Source organism: Apium graveolens, chromosome 10 (assembly GCF_009905375.1).
Source record: "Apium graveolens cultivar Ventura chromosome 10, ASM990537v1, whole genome shotgun sequence".
Lineage (NCBI taxonomy): Eukaryota > Viridiplantae > Streptophyta > Magnoliopsida > Apiales > Apiaceae > Apium > Apium graveolens.
In genome coordinates, this window is record NC_133656.1 from 60,477,311 (window position 1) to 60,501,207 (window position 23,897).

The 23,897-nt window shown below is 34.9% G+C and overlaps 2 protein-coding genes across 3 annotated transcripts; both read right to left on the reverse strand.

Moving 5' to 3' along the window:
* Positions 1-683: 683 nt before the first annotated feature.
* Positions 684-2,767, reverse strand: LOC141693425 (kiwellin-1-like). The gene is made up of 3 exons (XM_074498526.1): positions 2,704-2,767; positions 2,308-2,375; positions 684-1,302 (listed from the first exon to the last, which is right to left on the reverse strand). The coding sequence occupies exons 2-3, from the start codon at positions 2,325-2,327 to the stop codon at positions 828-830; spliced, it is 495 nt and encodes a 164-aa protein (XP_074354627.1). The 5' UTR covers positions 2,328-2,375; positions 2,704-2,767; the 3' UTR covers positions 684-827.
* LOC141693424 (protein BREAST CANCER SUSCEPTIBILITY 2 homolog B-like) lies at positions 2,468-12,051 on the reverse strand. 2 transcript variants are annotated; one of them, XM_074498525.1, is made up of 22 exons: positions 11,816-12,051; positions 11,589-11,741; positions 10,726-10,902; positions 10,174-10,323; positions 8,789-8,965; positions 7,606-8,595; positions 7,393-7,517; positions 7,154-7,308; positions 6,581-6,691; positions 6,305-6,499; positions 6,154-6,235; positions 6,009-6,059; positions 5,843-5,918; positions 5,655-5,766; positions 5,484-5,555; positions 4,857-5,052; positions 4,600-4,782; positions 4,313-4,455; positions 4,183-4,245; positions 3,877-4,087; positions 2,878-3,045; positions 2,468-2,785 (listed from the first exon to the last, which is right to left on the reverse strand). In XM_074498525.1, exons 1-22 carry the CDS (start codon positions 11,958-11,960, stop codon positions 2,732-2,734), a joined length of 3,789 nt encoding a protein of 1,262 aa, XP_074354626.1. In that variant the 5' UTR covers positions 11,961-12,051; the 3' UTR covers positions 2,468-2,731. The 2 variants fall into 2 exon arrangements, 1 of the variants encoding a protein (XP_074354626.1); XR_012563119.1 differs by lacking the exon at positions 2,468-2,785 and having other exon boundaries at positions 2,951-3,045; positions 3,877-4,001.
* Between the last annotated feature and the right edge of the window lie 11,846 nt (positions 12,052-23,897).

Sequence of the window (23,897 nt, forward strand, 5' to 3'; positions counted from 1 at the left end):
TAATCTAGAATCTTATATTAGAATCTTATATTAGTATTTTAACAATGAGAAACACTAGAAAACTAAGCAACTAAAAGGGAAAAAATGTAAAAAAAGTTGTACATAATTTTTGGGCAACATATGTCCTCGCCGGAGGTGCGGAGTTTATCTTTATCAGTGTAATTTAGAGAAAGAATTTCTTAGCAAAATAGGGATCGGATACGTGATAAAAATGATTTGCTTATAACAATTAATCTAATTTCATATAATTAAGATTAATTTTTATCACGATATCTCTACACATTTATGTAAAACTGTGTGACAATATTTTTTACCCGATTTAGGAGTCAGTTTATATGTTTTTTCTTTGTAAGCAAACAACCTCTTTGCATAAATGGATCAATGGAGGATCAATGGATCTCTGTCTCTGTGGTTGCAAAATTACTTATTAAATGTTTCATCATCAACGAATTTGAATGATATTTTGCCCGGCAACGCAGAAAGCCGTGCCTTTTGTTGTATTTTGTTATTTTAAGAACAAAAGATGCAGCAAACGCATTATCGAAAAACGAATGTACTGCGTGCGTTTTAAGTTGTAAACGTCATGAACTTTATTCTCTTAATTATTTTAATTTTTTTCCAAATTTTTAGTACAATTACTAGAGAGGGAAGTAAGAAGATTTTGATGAAGAAATGTATAAGAATGCCGGTCAAACATCAAACTGAGATTTTGATAAAGAAATTGCAGTACATAATAAACTATAGACACCAAGCTTACGTACATATACACAAACCTGAAGACATAAAATTTACATAATCTGATCAACACATAACTGAAATTACTGTCGCTAAGCATCCGTCCAGGTGATGTCAACCTCCCCAACATTCTGATCCAAACCTAAGGCTTCCCAGACTGCTTTCGAAGCATCCACTATGTTGTTTGAGCAAGGAGGTTGGTAGTCATGTTCACTATCACACCCCATGGTAGAGTCACACTCGTCTACAACCATGGCATCCACACTTCGACCATTAGCACTTATGGTGATTTTGTTTAGGCATCTCGATCCTCCTTTGTACCAACCAGTCGACAATGCCACAACAGGAGTGTTATCGTCATGATATTGATTATCACACTCAGATGGACCACCGCCATCTCCGTTCTTTTCAAAACTATTCAGGGTCAGAGTCGCTTTGGTATTGTCACTGACCAGAGGTGAACATTTGTATGTCGTGTAAAGTTTACCCTTCTTGCAGCAGTCGGAGCCATTTTCTTGGTTACATTGTCCGGGAGGTGCCTTTCTTCCCCTTATTTTTCCACTCGGACTGCAACCTTGAGCATTCAGAATAAACAGCACAAAAAAAACTGCTGTTAAGCGGTGGTTCATTTTCTTTTTCTCTACTTAATTAAGAGTATTAAAAAATTGTTGGGGTTGGATTGAAGTTGTAATGATTCTGCAATATATATATAACCTTTGTGCCAGACAAAATGCCAAGCTTGCAGTCAGATATACAAAGTGTTATGTAATCACAAGGCCCAACTTAATAATCATAACTGTGACCTATAAACAGGGTGCATACAAGTGAAGCCATAAAAAATATAAAACATTGGCATATAGGAGACTGCTCTCTTGGATTATTTATTGTGTCTCTGTGTGTGACAATCTTCTAAATCTCCTGACCTGAGCAAATAATATGAAGTGAAGCCCAAAACAAAATATGGATTATCTTGGAATGTAAGTTAGTTTGTAAGAAACAATATTCTTTTTTACAACCTAATAATCAACACTCATAACTTGTGAACTCTTTAATAAACTTGAATGTATTTATCGTACTTGAGATTTATTTGTTGGTCCTTTAACAACAGTTACGAATAATATTTTAAAAGTAAAATCCTATTGTTTTAGTCAGAATCATGTTGCCATTAAATTATTTTCAAAGCGTCATGTTTTTCCTGCCACGTTTTGCAACAACTAATTTGGTTTGAGCGTTACATTTTTATTATAAAATGTAAAATTGACTAATATACTTCTTTCACGTAACAAAATAGTGTCTAAAGTGAATTATGTGCACGAGTCATTTTACCTACCCGGAATGATTGGAAACGGGAGGCCAGCTATATAAACATAAGTAATAAATTCTATACATCGCTTACTAACTAGGAAGCTATATTTATGTACAATGCATAAGATTACAGATAAACAAACATGAAATAAACCTTTTATTATTGACTTTGTTACGCTGGGCCTATTACCATAACTTCACATAGATCAGTCATTTATTTTGGACAGCTTCTTGTGTTCATCTGTCTGAAGCGCATGATATACTTACCACCGACTGCAAGAGAGCATGCGTCAATTCACACAGTAAGATTGGCTTCAAAGATTTGAAACGTTTAACCGCAAGTGCCAATTCCCCATTCGAGTCATTAGATATAAAAAACACTATATTTAAATAGAAGCATTATCCTTCTAGCTTATACAGCGAAAACAAAATAGAAAAACAATTTTATAAACATCTATGTTCCAGAGAGTAGATATACAATTCCTTTTCAGTGGCACACAAAGAAAACATTAGCCACCCCAAATCTGACAGTTAAACAAACAGTCATAACAATATTCGAGCCTCGGCTAACCAAAAAATATATATCTGAACTTCAATAAGACAGCTTAAAAGTCGTCTGGCATATAGATTTGAAAAAGAAGTTTAGAGGATCAACAGACTTACATGTTTGGCATGTTCAAAACTGCTTTTCCTATGTACGCTTACCAACAATAGAAAATACCTTCTGCTTCAGTTTCTCAATAGTCTTCAAGAAGCAAAACAAGATTCAAATTAATATAGAGTAGGTGAACAGAAAACCAGAAGTACACCTCTGTAACAGGATAAATATATGCATACCAAACTTGAGACTTTAGCCCACTTTTGAGAAGCAACAGCAGCATCTTTCAGGTGAATATATCTTTTATGTTCATAAGTTAAGGAGTAGTCCGAATTTTCCGTGGTTTCTCCCACCCAAATATGATTCATTCGGTCCTTTTCTTTCTTAATGATATTACAGAAACCAACCTGCAAATTAGATTGTGCAAGTGGTTTAAACATAATATAAATCAAAACAAGCATGAAATTAGAACATATTATTTTACTAGTTCCATTTCATTGTAAATCAAATCTTAAAAAAGGAGAGAAGAAATATGAACAGTCCAAGGAGGATTTGTTGATAGCCTAGGGGCAAGGATCATTTCCCTTTACTCCATGACCAAACTCATGGGTTTGCACCTTAAACCCCCAAAGAACACTGTAAACTTATAATATAAAGCAAAGCATTTGAAAAATAATATACCCCGAAAAGAATAAAAAGATTAATCTAAGATAAAAGATTATATATTTTGAAAAGCTCAAATTTACAGAAGTAAGACGAGCTAAAGAATAGATGTTTTAAATGTCTGGATAAGATGAATATTGCATGTTGTACAATGTACATACAGTTTGACTGAGAATGTAGCTCCATCTGTCCTCAATTATTGTCATATAATTATTAAGTGGTACCAATCTTTTCAACCCGGATTATTGAGTGGTACGAATCTGCATGTTGTACTTATCCTTTTAATAAATGAGTCATATCGCCATGTTAAGTCGTACCAATTTTTTTCAATTTTTCTTTTAATTAATTCAACCTGAAGTATTAAGCACTCTATAGCTTAAGGAGTGAGGAGGCAATCAGCAAACATCAATCTGGGGACAAGAAAGTACCTAATACCTTCTACTTGATACATTGAATTACTTTGCAGAAAGTACGTTACAATAAAAATAACATTATTGACTCGTATATTGCAACGGCCTGGATTATTTGAAAGGAAATATTGTTTTAAAAGCAGAGTGCAGACATAATTAACTCACCGTTGATCCAACAAGGTTATGGCTAATTGGTACATACGAATCATGACCAGTGGATAGTGCACAGAAGTTTATTGCAAGCAAATTACTGAATGGCCTTCTGGAATGTGATTCATGTACAGAGCAATCTGTCATGAAAATCCATTGCTTTCTTTGATTAGCAGTCTCAAACACCTCTCCCACAAAAACAACAAGTCCAGCAATATCAAATTCACTGAAGAAATCCATGCAACATGTGAGATAGCAAATACAGTAACTAATTAAATTGGAAAAAACAACCTTTGTACATGAATATGGAGAAAATATTACCTGGAGAGAGGAACGTCATCGAAATTGTACAACGAGATAGATTTCCTTGGGTTAAAAAAAGGCCTGCCAAAGACAGTTGTGAACTACTGTAGAAATGATTTAAATGCAGGTAAAAGAAAATGGGACTCACTGATAATGTTCAATAGCTGAGGAAGATAACTGCAACAATTTGGTGGTAGATCCCCGGGCTTGCAAGTAAAGGGTATCTGAATCTAAGTTGAATGCTACAAGTCCTGAAATAGCGTATGCACGTCCCTCAACCAACTCTATTTTCTGCAACCGCACAGAGTAAATCCACTCGGGAATTAGTGAGAAACTCAAAAGCAACTAAAAAGAATTGATTAATAGGCAGAAAGGAGAATAGTTCTGGGATAAACTGAGGTAGGAATATGCACTGATGGATACACTTGAAATCACCTGTTGCTCAGTCGGTTTCCATATTGTAATCAAGCCTTTCTTGGGGTAACACTTTCCCTGACAAATTTTAGTGGCTAACCCAACTATGCTCAACCTCATAAATGGGGTGACGTCCCTCCCACTTAGACCAGAATCTTCTAGAGCTTTTTCGATAGATTGATGCATGTTTGACTGCCTTGTTTCCTAATCATACCAATCATAATCAACCATCTTATTCTAAATTTATATACCATGTAATGAACATACAAAGATCTCACCTCTAGTTTTGCTTGATAAACAGACAAAGAATTTAGTTGCTTTGAACTCATCCCAGCCATCAGAATTTCTGGTTCAGCAGATCTTTCGAGAATTTTAAGGATTTTTGCCGCTTCGTCACTACCATCACTATCTATAAGGATATTTGTTTCTGCCCTCTGTAAATCGGACATGACTCCTTCTACAACATCAGAGCGCCTGAGGTTATGTGATAATGTAAAAAAAATATTATCAACGAAAAGCCTCTGAAAACACTTGTATGTTTAAGTACATAATATTTTTTACAGCAATTAGATGGTAGCTTCATTTTCATAGGCGTGAACTTCAAGATTGCAGGAAACCGAAAATTGAAAAACAGGAAGAAAAAAAATCAGTACAATACCAACTACAAAAGTTAATTGACCATTTAGCTAAAATATGTTAACTGGCACATCAATTTGTCAATTCTCAAGATGTTTCTAGTCTTAACAAAAACTAAATTAAAGTTTCGTAAGGTTTTAATATTCAAATATGGCAAAAAGTCACAATATAAAGTAATCAGGATTACCAGAAAAATTGATCTGTTTTTGTTAATAAAGTAACTGGCTTAGCTAATTCTCTAATCGCAAGATAAATAAAACAAAATCCACCTCTGGTTATATGACTGTTGCATCTTAGCTTCCATCCTCTCCGATCTTACAGTGTATTCCCCGTCACTTAACCTGCAATAAATAGATAGCACAATTTTTACCTTGTAGCAAATATTTGATATACTATACTCGAACTGGACATCGAGCAAAGTCTTCCACAGAAGCATATACCGTTCCCTATACAGAACAGGGTATATCCTTTGTATTCCAATAATTGTGCACGGAACTGCTCCTCCGCCACTCTTGATGCAATTAAATGCTAACGGAGCACATCCAGTCTTGCCTGATTATGCATAGTCCGTTAAGTGTGTTATAACTGTGAAGATAAAAGTCGCAAGTATAACTCAAATAATGCTTACAGAAGCCCAAACGATCAGCCCAATGAGTTCTATAAGTTCCATTAATGTGCAGAACCAAGCTAACTGTGGTTGACGCCTGATTATGGAGAAGAAGGATTTTAGGAACATACCAACAACACCAAATTTATAAACCCGATGTTGTTATTACTGAACTTTTAGCAACTACCTCAAGGGGTGAAATTGGGCCAACCCAGCCACATAGTCCAGCTCCTGAGATCTTCAGACAACATAAACTGTAAGGACGGGAGCCCAAACAATGAATTTACAACATAAGTAAAAGAAGTTATGAAGGAAAAAATCAAGTGAAACACCTTAAGTTTTTGTCCGACAAACAGTTTTCCAGAGGCCAGCTTTTTAGACAATGGTGCATCCAGTACAGCATTTACCGAATACCTGCGAGGTAAATAACTATAAGCTATACAGTGAAGCAACTAGATCATAAGAAGTGTAGAAGACATTTACCACCCATCTGTTAATTCCACATTTGCAACTATACTTCTATCAAATCCGCGTGACGTTGAGATATTTTCGAACATTGCCTCAGTATTTGTCTGGACGGATGATATGCATAGTACCAGTACAGAAGACGGTGGTGCATCTCCTTCTAAGATTTTTTTAATTGCTGATCGGTGTCCATGATTTACTTCTCTCTCGTATCTATATAAAGGAAAAAATAATTCCAAGACTTGTTTCTATAAGTAAAAGGAATATAATAAAAAAAATAAAAAGTGTATGTACCTGTATTTCAGTTCTTCCATGACATTACTTACAGTCAGATATCTCCCAGGATAACATCTTTCGTAGCATGCTAGCTTCCAGATAATCCATTTATAGTGATTGGATACCCAACTACACAAAGTAAGTTGCAGTAAACAAATGAGCATACTTTATGAATATCTCACACAAAAAAGTATAGGAACCTAGAAGACCAAGGATACAAAAACAATTAAAGAGATAACTGTAAACTTGAAACCATTAATCACCATTAGAAAGAGTCAAAACTCCAGATGTTAAGTTAATGCACTTCAAATATATATATACTAATAAATTTATCATCCCACCTAATTCTGAGTTGTCACATACATCTGTCACTTGTACAGTCATAACTGGTGCATTAATAACAGTACTACATCTTTCTTATGTTTCAAAAAGGATATTGAAATTTATTTAGTTTAAAATTACATTTTAAACTGCCTACACAAGACAACAATTTCCCGCTAGAAATAAAAAAGTTCATTAACATGTTCTCCATGATAAACTTATGTGCCTATAGTGAGCAAAAAGGGTCAGCAAAGCAAGCTGGTAAGTTACGTTTCTGAAATATGTTTCATGGAAGCTCCAAATTGCATCAACATCATATAAAAAGCTTCTTTGCCAATACTATTAAATCCACATTCACCAGGGAAACAATGTTGCTCTGCCCGATCTGGATTCATTGTTCTAATACATGCCGGCAAATGCTCCAACTGAGTTACCAAAGAAAACATGACACTGTATTACTTGATGGTAAATATTAACATGTTAAAATCAAACAAACAGTGCTTGTTTACCATGGTATTGACGGATGGTGGCACCCCAAAATACTCTTTGACATACTTTCGAGAAGCCTGGTATGGGTACCTACTAGAAACCTTATTCTTGTAAGAAGATTCTTCAGGAGCTAAGACTAGTGAACCTATATAGACAGATTCGCAGTATTATTAAAAAAATGAACAGAAGAAGAAAAGAAAAAATAATGTAGTTAAAATAAGATCTCAAAATACCATTTTCAACTAATGGAATTTCATTGTTGAAGGGGGTGATAAATTTTGAAATGCGGGGCCTCTTGAAAGAACCAGAGCTCCTCCTCTCTGATACTCTCTTTACAGCCACAGCTTGCTTGTTAATTTTATTACCCATGTCAATGGTGTTTGAGATATTAACTTCTGGAAAACCTGGTGGCTTTTTATGTAGGCCATTTAGGAAACCAGTACCAGTTAGACTACGGTCAGGAGCTATTTTAACGGAGGAAAAGGGATAGTTACGGAAGCCCTTCACGTCATTATAACCAGTGCTTTCATGGACCACTGCATCAAAATTTCCAATCAGGTTTTTCCCCGAACCTACATTAACAAAGGATTCTTTTTGGTAAGAAGCCGGACGCAGTGGAGATATGAAGTCCTTTGACACTTGTTTTCTTGTTACTGAGTGTTGGTCTGAAACGCGTGAATCTAAGCAATATAATTTGTTTGAATTCAGTTCTGGTTTTTTGTCTTTATAAATGGAAAAGACAGGCTCACCAGCATCCCCTTCATTCATAAAACTTCCCAACTCGGGGTCTCCGAGAAGGCTCCTTGCACGTTGCAAGGAATTACTAGAAGCTAATATAGATCTTCCACCAGCAGTATGAAACTTAATAGAAGAAGGCTTTGAAATAGAATGCAGACTATCTGGAGTAACCTCCATCAGTTTACTGCTTGATGTTTCAGACCTTACCTTAAGAGGAGATATTAGACTCGAAATGCTGTCTTTTGACTGCTTGTCAGCAATCCCCATTTTCATACCCAAATGAGGCAAACTTTGCCGATTACTGGCTCTGACATGTAACTGCTGCGTCATTTCTTCAAAACCTTGATGAGTCTGTTCATCTTTCAAGCACAATAATTTTTGGGCTCTAGCAAGACCTGAGGTAGATATATTTACTGTTTTCCCTGACCCAGTCTGGAACATTGAATTTCCCAAGTCACATCCTCTATTTATTTCTTTTACTTGACCTGCACATAATAAGAAGTCAGAAAATTTACTAAGTATATTACATGCACTGCACCATCAAACAAATATTGGGTTAGAAATCAGAATGAATAATATTTAAGTATAATAATATAACAATAATATAATTCATACCAAACATTAGAATGATGTAATAGCGGAAGGGAACATAAGGAAAAATTTGTAGAAACCCAATACCTGAATCTACAGTACCCCTGCTACTAGTATTCACGGTAGCCTCATTTTCATTGCTGAGAAGAGATGAAGCCTTTGAAAGAGGAGACTTTTTCAAAGCAGGTGAATTTCTGAATCCATTTCGAAAAGTTGAAGGGCTTCTCAGAGGTCCTCCAACATTTCCGGTGAACTTTGGACATCCTGCGTCAATAAAACAATACAAATGCAACTTATTTGATTATCTTGTCCTGAAGTAATTATCCACAAACTCTAAATATGGATGAATTAGTGTATTGCAATTAAGTAACTTTCAATATAAGACAGGCCTTCTTTGTCACATAATTGTAGGTGCCACTCCTTCAGTGAACACTCCCATCCCCATTTGGTTTTTAAACATTCAGGAACATGCACTATAATAGATGTAAACACAAAAGTTTTCCTTCAAAACAATATGGCAATGCTTGTTGCTTGTATAAGTTTAAAAAACATGGTAAATGTTTACCGGGATCAGAAAACGAAATAGAAAGTACTTAATGCTGAAGGCTTCTATCGAATCAAATAAGTAAAGAAGTAGTATTGCTTATGTTTCTTAATTTTAATCATCCTATGTATATATTATCATTACAATACACAATCATATAACGAATCACAACAGCAATATTACAATTTAAAATTAAAAAAGAAACAAAAATTATCAACCTAAACTGCCGGAAGACAAACTTTACAATTTCTTGAAAAAAAATGTATTCATTTTATGCATAAATCGTGTTTAAAATCTCCCTTACAGTAAGATTAAGCTCCAGAATTAGTCTAAACAATTAATACGAGACATAATAGATACGGACAGATAACTTCTAAGTTCAATCTCTTCAATGGTAAACATACACAGGATTCTTACTCGTATATACCAAAATAAAAACATAGGGATAGGCACTGGAAACTGCACTCCTGGCATTCAGGTAGTGCTGCACAGAAACTAAATTCCGAATGCAGAAGCCGAAATACAAAGTCGGTACACTTTGACATAATTTATCTTGTACAACCTCAAGAGCAACAAATAAAATCATGAATAACAGGTTTCTCAGTGCCAAGACACATTTCTAACATTCTCAAAAAGATGATTATAACAAAACCATAATTTAGGTTAAATATACATACTTAACCAAAACAGAACAAAACAACTTAACAGGAATACATATGAACAATAAAGTAAATTACCATAATTCAAATCCTGCAAAAACCCTAAACATTCCAATAAAAAGATACGCATACTGCACTATCTGAATATACTGTTCTGCAAATTACTAAAAATGCATAACAATTATTCTCATGTCGTGTTGTCACGTATAATTGTTTTCACCTAGGTGCAAGCCTAGACACATTGCAAATTTAATTTGAAAATTACCAACCTTGATCCAATAAGACGTCACCAAGAATAGCTGATGCTTTTGATAATGAAGATTGATTCACAACTACGGGCTTACCCGGCCCGGTCCAGAATACCTGATAACGCGACTCATTCACATTATTAGTATGGCTCTCCTTCATCTTCGAATAATCTAATTACATATGAAATTAGAACAATTAATTTTTGGACATCTAAAATGAATATGTAAATTTATTATTATTCTCTCATCCATTCAGCAAAGAATATTAGTTTAGAATGCTAGTCGAATGATAAACAGGTAACTCTTTGAGAAACAATCAATTAACACCTATTAAGTCTCATGCCTCCATCAACGCAAAAAAAAAACACCAACAACCATTTACCTGTCACCTTTGAGCTTTGATGCACCAAAGAAAATACTATGTAACAGTTAAGAATAATAATACAGCAGCAACAATACCAAAAAATTAAAATGATGTAATAGGGGGTGGGAAACCAAACAATGGAATGGTGTAATAGAGGGAAAACATAAGAAAATAATTTTGAGATTTGTGTGATTGTAGAAATTCACTACCTGTATCTACAGTGATCCCGCTACCCATATCCATGGTAGCCTCAGTTTCATTGCTGCAAGGAGATGAAGCTTTTGAAAGAGCAGACTTTTTTATAGCAAGTGAATTCCTAAATCCATTTCGAAACGTTGAAGGGCTTGTAAGAGGTCCTCCAACATTTCCAGTGAAGTTTGGACATACTGATAACAATAAAATACAACAATAAAAATCACAATATAGCAATTCAAATAATGATCCTCAATCAAATAAACTATCAACTCAAAATGCAGAAGACAGAATTACATTTCCTCAAAACACAAAATCCTCTATTTTTTTTTTTGGAATCCTTGTCTAAAACCGTCTCACACTGTACAAATTCAACTTTAGAATCCTTGTCTAAAACTCTTCTTTAGTTAATATACACAAAATACTAAAACGTAACTTAATAATAGGCACTGTAAACTGCATCCCTAGCATTCGAAATCCTAATACATTGAAAAGCATCTAACATCTGAATACAGCTGCAATTTAACAACTGAATACAGCTGCAATTTAACATCTGAATACAGCTGCTAATTAACTTAAAATAACAGGCACTGTAAACTGCATCCCTAGCATTCGAAATTCTAATACATTGAAAAGCATCTAACATCTGAATACAGCTGCAATTTATCGTGTACAACGTTAAGCAGAAGTATATTCATCAATTGCAGCTAAAATTCTCACATAGATAATCATAATCAGATTAAAATTTAAACTACATAACGAAGTTTTCAAGTAAATTGTCGTGCTAATTATTAAAAAATGCAGATCAATTGTTGTGACGTTAAAATTGAGCTCACCAAGCCTATAATCATTACAAATTAAAATAGAAAAAACAACAAACCTTGATCCGTTACGACATCGCGTAGAATAGCTGATGCTTTCGATAACGAGGATTGATTCACAACTACTGGCTTACCCGACCCGGTCCGGAACATCTGATAACCCGACTCATTCACATTATTACTACTATCTCTCTCCTTTAACTTGGCATAACCTAGTTACAATAAATTTAATACAATTAAAACTCAAATATAAACATTTATGTAAGTATATATAAAGAGAGATTACCTTGAAGCGATAAATCGGAAATGGAAGCAAAACTACGGTGTATTTGAGTAGGCGCGGCGATTTGGACTTGGATTTGGGGATCATCGGAGAGGTGACTCCACCGGATATTATTTTCGGCATCGGAGTGAAGCTGCCACGTAGGCATATTCCGGTTATTTAAGTTGAATTGAGTGAGCTCAGTTTGATTTTACTGTTTATGTTTTGGTGAGCAGGAGTTTTTCGATTTATCGATCCATTTTCAATTTATAGATGTTAAAAGGCGTAATTGAGCCCAGCTACACTAGTGGAGAAGCCTGCCCTTGAGTTCGTGCTCGAAACTCGGCTCGTAAAATATTAAATAGACTCGAGTTTAATTTGAGTTCGACTCGAAAATTTGAATAAATTTTTTTAAATATTAACAAAAATTTGAAATATGATAAGTGAGACTCGAGTTCGATCGACTGAATATATGAAATATAAATAAAGTACTAATTATTGAAAGGCATATGTCATAACTTATTTGTTTATTCGAGGATTTAACTCAACTCAAATAAAAATGTAACAAGTTAATAGTGGATCTACTATAACGATTCGTATATTTTCTTCGTAATATTTAAATATGTAATTATTGTGTAAATAATTAATAAAGAATTTTGTATCAATTATGGTCTCTGTGTTCTATTAAACAATGTGATTGTTGGATTGCGTGATGTGTTTTTATGATTAACTGTTAAACCATTTTATTTTTGTTTCGCTTCTAAAAAGTGATTTTATGACAATCATAGTTTCAAAATTATTTGGATTGTCTCTAAAATTGTTTTTATTATTTAATAATCTTAATGATTATTTTTGGAATTTTATAAAATTTACAACCTAGTATTCTGCTAATTATTTATTCTTAAATGATTTTCTGAATTCATTTAAACTGTAAAATTCATATTTAATTCTAGGATTTCTCAAAAATTATGAAACTCATATTTTATTATGTTTACAATATTCTGAGAATTTTAAAATTATTTTGGAGATTTTCGGGATTAAATTCACCCGCATATTATTTCGTTTAATCGTTAATTGCGGGTATAATGTGCGATTTAAAAATGATTTAAAAATTATGGAATTCTTATTTTATTGTTATTTTATTATCCAGGAAATTTTAAAATATGTTTGGCATTTTTCCGGAATATTTTGCTCGCAAAAGTTATTCGTTAAAATTCACTTTCGGAATAAAACCAGGCCTAAAAGCAGGAGCAGGACACATGTTAGCAGTTGGCAAATTGTCCTGATACGTGGCTAGCGGAGGAAAAAAGAAAAAAAAATAACAACACCCCCCTCCCCCTGTTCTTCGTCGGTTCCTCACCATCTCTCTTATCTCTCTGTCAAACTCTCATTATTCCTCTGATTCTCTCTCTTTCTTCTTCCTCTTCTCCGTCTTCTTCCTCCCCTCTCCGTTCATCTCTTGCCCTGTTGTTCCGTCGTTGTTTTCCGGTGTATTTTCCGGCTGCTCAGTCCCTGTCTCTCCGATTTATATATATATTCGTATGTGTGTATATATATTTGTGTGTGTATTGTTTGTGTGAGTGTTTTGGTGCTACTGTTGCTTCAGTTTGGGGTGGTTCTGGTGGCGCGTGAATTGCACGCGCGGCTATGTGTTTGTACGCAGTTTGTGTGCAGGAATTTATTATTTTATTAATTGATTTTAATCCCTTTTGTGCAGGAATTGTCTAATTAATATTCGTAATATTACTAATAATTCGTGCGTAAATTATTTTCGAATAATCGGTGAAATTTATTCGGACACCCGTATATTTTCAAGCACCAATAAATTTTGCCGCCGCGCGCGGTGGACGGTGATGACCCTGTTCTGAGTCCTAAATATTTTAATAAATAAAATAATTTGTATAAATTGTTTTCGGGACTAAAAATTTAGTTATGTGACGATTCGAATTGATTTTGTTGGGATTTGACGTCGATTGATGTTTCGACGGGTAGGCCTATAAACAGAGGAATCGCTGTCCAAATTTTTCTAAAAATTACCTTAAATTACGAATCGAGTGTATATATCTCGTTTAATAGACCCCTGATTGTTATGTGCACTATTATTGCGTATATATTATTATTATTAATATGCATACGAGTCAGGAATTATATCGTTGGGTAATTAGTTACTGAGGAAAAGTCAAGCATAATCGGTCGTTTAACCTAGGTTGTTTCGATTTCGTAGGTTCGAGTCGAAGGACCCAGTAGTGGAAGTCAATTAGAGTCAAGCCAGTGTTAGTATAAAGTTTCGCAAAGCAAGTACCCCTGAACTAATCTTTTACAGTTCCGTATATATGAATAGTTGTTGATTTAAATTACGTACTGGAACAGAACGTTTTAAATTACGTATTCCCTATATTTAAATATATTTTATCAACTGATGTTTTGGGGAAAAAGTAACTTCTGAAAATGCCTATCTCTAGATTGTGATTAAAAATTAAAAAGGGATTTTTAGAATGTGTGTTGTTATCGTTTAAAAAGAGATAGGTGTAAATGATTTTGGAAACTGGATAAAAAAAATGAATCAGATATTGGATGGTCAGTGGCGTAAGAGGCCCGTTATTAGGTAACGGCCCAGCATGGTTGCGTAAAAAGCTAAGTCGGATGCGCGCACTGGTAGGCCGCTTAGTCCAGCATGACAGAGACCTAGCTAGTCTCTGAGTTCCGGAACAAATTTATGGTGGGATAGACTGATCAGCTGTCCCTATAATTCATCCACGTTTATATCTGACTTTGGTTTAGTGGTTCCCGTAACGGAACAAATAGTTTATGGTCCCCGTGACGGGACAGATGATTTATGGGTCCAGCAATGGACAGTGGTTTTGAAAAGGAAATCGCATGCTAAAATTGAACTCTGGTATTTTGACACAGCACACTACAGATGATATTATTTTGCAGAGCATGCTAGTTTTGATATCCAGTTTATACTTGTTTTACGGATTTTTCGTAAACTAGTTTTATATCTGTTCCTATACTGTTTTTATACATCTTGTTTACTGGTTATTCATATAGAGGTACTGTTGAGCAATGGATTGCTCACCCTTGCAGCTTGTTTTGTATTTATTTATTGCAGATGTCTAGAAGACCAGGTCAGCGTAGAGTGTCAGCCCCCTCCGGTCCCGGCTCCCCTGAGGTAGTTTGTATCAGACCCTTAGGTCTGATGAGTTGCTGTAATAAGTGAGGATGTCTGAATTTGAATAAGTTAGTGTTGCTTTGTAACCTAAATGATACTTGAACCTGCATCGGCTCCTGATTTGGGGTCGTGTATTATAATAAAGTTTATTTAGTAGTTTATGTTATAGTTTGTCATATTTTTGGTGACGTCAGCCCCTGACCCCGGGTTGAGGCCGTCACATCTACCGTCAAAGAGATCTCACAAAGTAACATTTGTCAAAGGATTCAGAAACAATGTTCATCTACAGACTTGAGGAATTACTTCACTGGAAGAAGTTCAAGAAATTGATCAAGCCTCAGTAATATAAATCAAGATTGTGGATTTAATCAAGTGACAGAGATCTTGTCAGGGTATCAGATAATTACAGGGATTTAATCTGAAGAAAATCAAGTTATCAAAGTCAAGACATGAAGAAACATCACGGAAGTTAGTCACTCATGAACCAGACAGTACATCGAGTGTCGACATTGAAGTGGTGGAATTGATTCATAATTTTCAGTGATTTTCAGAAGATTTTCAGAAGAGTGGTTGTTGTTCAAGAGTAGTATTAATTCTCTATTAATTAATTAAGTCATATAATTTAACTAAGAAAATAAATTATATCTGCAAAGATTAATTTAATGATTAATTGAATTAATTGATTAATTAATTCTGAATTAATATTATGAATTTTCAGAATTGATTTTGAATTTATATTCAATATTAATTCAGCATGACAATCAATTGAACTGGTATGACAATCAGATTGTCATACCGATTGTCATGCTAGTTCAGGAGATTGTCATACCGATTGTCATGATACTTAAAGTGATTGTCATACCGATTGTCATGCTAGTTCAACAGATTGTCATGCCGATTGTCATGCTAGTTCAACAGATTGTCATGCCAATTCAAGCAATTGTCATACCGATTGTCTTGCCAGTTCAAGTGGATTCTGTTGATTGAATTATTAAAGACGAGAGCAGCAGACATTCAATATTTGACATTACACTCAACTACTCAAGAACAGAAAGAACAGAGCTGCACAAAACATTTCATCTTCAACTGCTGAATTCAAGATCATTAATTTCTAGCTATTAAAGTTAAATCCAAACCACTAGAAATCATTCTCTTGTTCTTGTGTAACTATCTAGCGAATCAAAATCCCTAGAAGTTAATCTCAAATTGCTTTTAGCATTTGATCTTTTTATTGCAAAAATAGAAAAAGTTCATGTCGAATTTATTCTAGATTTGTGATAATTTATTTGAGATTAATCTCTTGTAAACGATACCGTTGTTGTAACACCTTTCAAGTTTAATAATAGTTTTATTTAACTTGAATTTTGTTTCACTTTTTTATTCCGCATTAAATTCGATTAAACGGTATAGTTTGTATTCAACCCCCCCCCCCTCTACAAACATATTGGGACCTAACAATTGGTATCAGAGCCTTCTGATTAACGAACAAATCAAGATCCTAGACTTTTGTGATTTTTCAACTCCTTGAATTTTTATTTCTTCAAAAATTCATAATGACTTCACGAAAAGTTGGAACCGTTAAAATTCCACTGTTTGATAAAGAAAATTATATTATGTGGAAGAAGAAGATGCTCTTGTTTTTACAAGTTGCAAATCCCAAATATCTGGACGTGTTAAAGAAGAGTCCAAAAATTTCGATGGTTATTGAACCAGAGGTTATAGGAGATAATGTTGTAATTACCAAAGCTAGAACCTATGCAAAAGAGCCTGAGGATTTTACTCCTGCTGAAAAGGAAGAAGCCTCCTTGGATGCTAGCCTTCAATTAATTTTAGTTGATTCCCTTGATTTCTTGATGAACAGACATATGATGAACTGTAAAAATTCCAAACACGTCTGGGAAACTATTGAGGTGATTAATGAAGGCATAGAGGAAGTTAGGGAGAACAAGTTAGAGATCCTAACCTCTGAGTATGAACATTTTAAATCCAATCCAGGAGAAGGAATTACTGAAGTATTTGAGAGGTACAATGCATTGATCAACAACCTGAACATAAATGGAAAATATTATTCAATCAGGGAGGTCAACAAAAAGTTCCTTTTAACACTGCCAACTCATCTTGAACATAGAATCACTGCCATAAGAGAAGCAAGAGATCTGAGTGAGATTTCTTTGGAAAGGCTCTATGGTGTGTTAAAAACCTATGAGTTGGAGCAGATTCGGCAGAAGGAAGTCTACGAGAAAGGTAGAGTGGTCAGCACGTCTACTGCTCTAGTAGCTGAAGGTCAACAACAACAACAACAATCTCAACAGTCAGAGAGAATGGTACAGTCTTCCAAGGCTGAGGAAAATGTGATAGTAGCAGAATATGATCTCCTACTACAAATCAATCCGGTGATGATTTTTACTCCTTGGAAGAGCTGGAGCAATTGGAAGATGAGTCAATGGCCCAGATTGTCAAGAGATTCTCCAATGTCAGATTCAAGAAAAATCCCAAGTTCAAGAACAAGTCCAACTACAACAGATTCTAGGAAGGTGGATCTCCGTCCTCTAACACCAGCAGTGGTGGATACAAAACAGGGATGGTTGATCGGAGCACCATTCGATGCTTTAACTGGAATGAGTTGGGACACTTTGCCACAGAATGCAGGAAGCCAAAGCAAGTAAGGAAGAACTCTTATGATTCAAATCAGAAGAGTAACTCTGAAAGGACTTATTTGGCAAAGGGAAGAAGCTGGGATGATACTAATAGTGAAGATAAAGAAGATGAGAATCTTGCTCTTATGGCTATTGATGGAAATACTTCATCGTCAAGAAAAGAGGTAAAATTTACTGATGCTGAATTAGTTTATCATCTAGGAGGTTCCTTAGATTGTGCTCATCGTGATAATGAAATGTTAATTCAACAGATCAAAGACCTTGAGAAAGAGGTCAATGAATTAAGACTTGTGCACATTAATCAAGACAATCTTTTCTAGAGAATAGAGTTAACTGTTATAGACAACTCGAAACTATTCTCAAAGACAAGATCACCGATCTTGAGACTAAGGTTAAAGCTTACTTTAATTCTTGTTCGAAGGCTAAAGAGTTCTACAATAAGCAAGCTATTAATAAAACATTTGGAATAGGTTTTGATTACAATGTTGCTATTGGAGAATTAGGCATAAACTCTCTTCCTCATGTATGTCCTAAAGGTAGGGAAGTACCTGTTAGTGTAGGTGCCCTAGAGGCAATACATTATTCTTTTATCTTTATGTCAGTTGATCATTCAATAAATGTATTTATTATGACCTTAATTACTGCGATATTTTGTTAGCATAATAAATGTCCTTAGAATCATGATACAAATTGTATAGTTTAAGTACATGACTTGAACTTGAGATTATATAATATATCATATTCTTAAAGGTCCCTAGTCGAGTATTATTATATAGGACAATAATAATACATAGATAGACTAGTATGTTGTTTGACAAGATAACCACATCTCATTGGTTATAAGTATGGGGATACTGAAGTCAATACATAGGTACATGTGAGAGTACATGGTACTGGACAGACCCACAGTGAGATTCTTCATGTTTAATAAAGTCATAAGAAAGACTCACAGTGATAATGGTGTAACGATCCTTTGACTTGAAATCATTATATTTCTATACGAGGATTAATATACTTTGACTACATTAAAAGTTACTTTTGATCGGGTGATGATAAAAGTGGACATCGGGTATATCATGAGTCGTATGAGAAATATGAATGATAGATAAAGGATTTAACCCTCCTATAATTAGGAGAGATATTATTGGCCTCTTGATTGAGTGAGATTATAAAAGCATGGCCATGCTCAAATAATGATTTGTTTCAATAATCTACTCATGCATCAAGTAAACCCAGATTAAATGTTGAAGAGGATGACTAAATACATGCCTCGAGTTTAATCTATAATATGTATGGTTAAAGGGATTATATTACACGGAAAAACATTAATCACGAAAGGTTTTATCTAATCACGATTTAATTATTGTTTAATTGGGTAACAATGATGTATTACTAGATACCGCTCATTGTTTATAATTTTATTAGAGAATAAAATTATTGCCAATTAAATAATAGCCTATAGGGTCGCACAAATAGAGCACTTAATGGAATAGTTAATTTAAATTATGGATTTAAATTAATTGATGATTATTTGAATTTTATTATAATTAAGTAAGACTTAATTGAGATAATATAAATTCGAATTAAAAGGAATGTTTTTGCCCATAATAATTAAGTATGACTTAGTTATTAATTAAATAATAGAAATTCGTTTTTATTATTTAATCCAATACCTACTAGGGTTGGGCTTTGCTATTATGGGCCTTTTTAATCAGTCATTATAAATAGATAATGAGAGGTTAAAGAGGCTTGAACGTTTTTTAAGAAAACCCTAGCAGCAAAGAGAGGCAGAGGCAATTTAGATCGTCAAGAAGGAGGCTAGTACATCCATTCCGTAGTCAAGTTCGTGAGACGTTCTTGAAGGTGCTCGTGTGGATACCATAGAGGTGTTTCTCCGAGAGGTAGACACAAAGCGTGATAGCTAGGATCTCCGTTGAGTTCGTAAAAGTTAATCTCTTGAAAGGTATGATTCATTATCTCCATAATCTGCCCATAATTATACATGGATCCTGTTTTTGGGTTTCGAATTTTTGTTTTATTTACGTTTATCCGCTGCGTTTTATGCCTTCGGAACCCAACAATGGTATCAGAGCTACGTGTATAAGGGGCTGATTTGGTTACGTGTTTACTGTATTTTTACAAGTATGCATGTGTGATGAGTCTGCCATGATAACAGTTATGTTATATGAGTCTGCCATGATAACAGTTATGTTATATGAATGATATGATGAATCTGTTAATGATCTATATGATGATACTAGTATGTTTAGGATCTGCCATAACTCATATGTATGCGATCTCTTAAAATATGTATACTGATACACGTTTTTGGTAACTGGGATATGGATCGTGTGTATACTGATACATGCTTCTGGAATAGTATTCTGATACATGTTTTTCTAGTATTCTGATACTTGATTTTGCAAAAATTTCCGCCATCGGGGGGCTCGCTGCCCCCCCGAACCCCCCCAGCGACCTCACCGCGGAGGTCGAACCGCGTGGTTAGGGTTTCGTTTTTAATTTGTGCTTATGACATATGCTTTACTTATTTATTATTCTTGATTGGATCATGATAAGTGATAAATAGTATGTCATCTTTATATGATCTATCATGTTCTTTAATGGTTACTGAGCATGGTGCATAGTTATGGCCTTAAGACCTTAGTTGTAATGGTTTATTCTTTTGGTTTGTAATAAATACGACTTGCATGTCGTTTTCTATTTGTAGTTGTTTTATCTCGAATGTAACTCGAGTTCTTTTGTAAGTTCATTAGTATAATTCTTAATGTAACATCCTAGAAGGACAAGGGAAAGAGGAGGCATCCTATGGAGGCCAAGGAGACAATGGAAGCAATAGAGAAGACATATGTAATAGTTATTTTTACACCATAGATTGACCTTGATCTTTTCATTAGCCTGAAAAGATCACATAGGATTGGGCCATAACTATTGCACGTTTACTTTACGTACTTTTCATATGATGTATAAATAGTATGTGTAGAGTAGAAAAATGCATGTTTTAATTAGATTAATGATGTATGTATGTATTAGATACATCACCCATGCCATGCCTTTAAAAAAGATAAAATCTGTAACGACTCAAGATTTAAAATTAATAAACGATCATGAGATTCTCGTGTTTATGAAACACGGAATAAAATACGAATTTTCTTTATTTCTGACATGGGGCGATTTTGTCAACAACGGGTTCATAGAACTTGTAAGGCTGTGGGTTTTAAGCGAGACCGATGTGACTCCTCCACTACCTGGAAATCAAACCATTGACGAGTATTGATTTGAAGTATTTTATTCAAGGAAAAATTGGGAATCTCTTTATGATGGGATCATGATCGTTCTAAATTAAAATCCCTAAGTAAAAATATTAAGTTTTAATCAGATGCTTTCCAATGAATGAACACTCATTAAATCCTAGATCGATAAGGGGAAGGGCTGTCAGTGGCAGGGGACTCCTATCTATCATGGTGAAATGCGACGAATATAAACGGTTATATTCGGACGTTGTATCATTGGGTCTAACTTAACTGAGTCATCATAATAAGGTGAATATAAACGGTTATATTCAACTATTATGAACTTAGAAGCATAGAGTTTGGTTAAAAATCTATTAGATAGATAAGATCAATTGTTGTTCACCAAATTATCCAAGAATTATATATGATATAATTGACAACTGTTGTCTACCTAAATAATCATGTTTTAAGGATACCAGTGGTTGACTTAGAACATGACGAAATATGGATCTTGGCTCACTAGAAAGATTTATGGGATATACTTTCCGAATTAATAGTTAGGGCTATTAATTTGATAAAAAAAATAGTGGGAGATATATTACGAATATATCATAATCATATGAACATAAAATTTTAACTCAGACAATCTAATGTTTATTTTGCGCTTTTATTATTGTAGATACTGAGTAATGGCAAACAACACAAACACACTATCCGTACGTTCAGTCCTTGAGAAGGACAAGCTGACAGGAGGAAACAACTTCCTAGACTGGCAGAGGAATTTGAGGATTGTCCTCAGGCAGGAGCGCAAGCTTCATGTCATTGATATTCCTCCTCCAGGCCCCCTTCCTGAGGGTGCTACTGCTGATGAACGAGCAGCACGCACAAAGGATGAGAATGATGCAAATGATGTTGCATGTCTTATGTTGGCAACTATGAGTGCTGAGCTTCAAAGACAACATGTGCATATGGATGCATATACTATCAATGAGCACTTGTAAAGCATGTTTGCAAGCCAAACTCGTCAAGAAAGGTTCAACACGAGTAAGTCACTTTTTAATTGCAAACAAGGGGCGAGTGAACCAGTTGGCCCACATGTTCTGAAGATGATTGGTTACATTGAGTACCTTGAAACTTTGGGTTTCCCGATTGGTCCGGAAACTGGTATTGACCTAATCATGAATTCTTTGAACAACAAATTCACTCAGTTTGTTGTGAACTACAATATGAATGAATTTGACAAAACACCTACTGAATTGTTGCATATGTTGAGAACATATGAGACCAACATGAAGACAGCTGAACCTGCTCCCATACTGATGGTGGGAAATAAAGGTAAGGCCAAAGGGAAGGGAAAATGGAAGGGTAAGAAGAAGATTGGATCTGATTCTACAACCAAGCCAAAGTCAGGTCCCAAACAGGCTTTAAAGCCTAAAGGTGGTGTGGCCAAGGGTGAATGTCACTACTGTAAGAAAGATGGTCACTGGAAGAGAAACTGTCCAATTTACTTGGAGGATCTGAAGAAAAAGAAAGCAGTTCAGATTTCTGGATCAGGTATTTATGTTATAGAAGTCAATTTGTCTATTTCTACATCCTGGGTATTTGATACTGGATGTGCTTCTCACATTTGTATAAATGTGCAGGGCCTGCAGAGAAGTAGAACTCTGGCTAAGGGAGAAGTGGACCTAAGAGTAGGCAATGGAGCAAAAGTTGCTGCTTTAGCTGTAGGGACTTATTATTTATCTATGCCCTCTGGGCTTGTTTTAGAACTAGAAGACTGTTTTTACGTGCCTGCGATTCGCAGAAACATTATTTCTGTTTCTTGTTTGGACAAGAAAGGTTTTTCGTTTACAATAAAGAACAACAGTTGCTCTTTTGCTTTGAATGATTTAACCTATGGTGTTGCGCGTTTATTTAATGGTTTATATGTTCTTGATTTAGATAACCCTGTCTGTAATATAGAAAACAAACGACTTAAAATAAATGACTCAAATCAAACATACCTCTGGCATTGTCGTCTAGGCCACATAAATGAGAAACGCATATCCAAATTACATAAGGATGGATACTTGGATAAGTTTGATTTTGAATCATACCAAGAATGCGAATCTTGTTTGCTTGGTAAGATGACTAAAGCCCCTTTCACTGGTAAGGGTCAAAGGGCCACTAAACGTCTGGAGCTAATACATAGTGATGTATGTGGCCCAATGCGTGTAATGGCTAGAGGAGGCTACTACTACTTCATAACATTTACTGATGATTTCAGTAGATATGGATATGTATATCTTATGAAGAACAAATCCGATTCTTTTGAAAAATTTAAAGAATACAAGGTTGAAGTAGAGAAGCAAATTGGCGGAGATGCAAGTATTAAGATCTTACGATCCGATCGTGGGGGTGAATACTTAAGCACCGAATTTAGAGAGTATTTGAAAGAGTGTGGTATTGTATCGCAACTCACTCCGCCAGGAACACCTCAATGGAATGGAGTTTCAGAGAGGAGAAATCGCACCTTGTTGGACATGGTGCGATCGATGATGAGTCATGCAGATCTTCCAATTAGTTTCTGGGGTTACGCTCTAGAAACAGCGGCTTTCACACTTAACCGTGTTCCTACTAAGAAGGTTCAAAAGACTCCATATGAGATATGGAAAGAGAAACGGTCAGGCATGAACTTTATGAAAGTTTGGGGATGTAAGGCATTTGTGAAACGTCAAGAATCTGACAAGCTTGGACCTAAATCCGAAGAGTGCATTTTTGTAGGATACCCTAATGAAACAAAGGCGTATTATTTTTATAGTCCTTCTGAGCAGAAAGTGTTTATTGCTCGAGATGCTGTCTTCATGGAAAGAGATTTTGTTTCCAAAAGAAACAGTGGGAGAACTATAGATCTCGATGAAGATCGAGAACCGCAAAATAGCATTGAACCTGAAGTGGAACAAGAGCAGAATAATGATAATGCTCAACAAACACAGGTTGTTCGTAGATCTGGTAGATTTCGCCATGAGCCAGAGAGATATGGATTT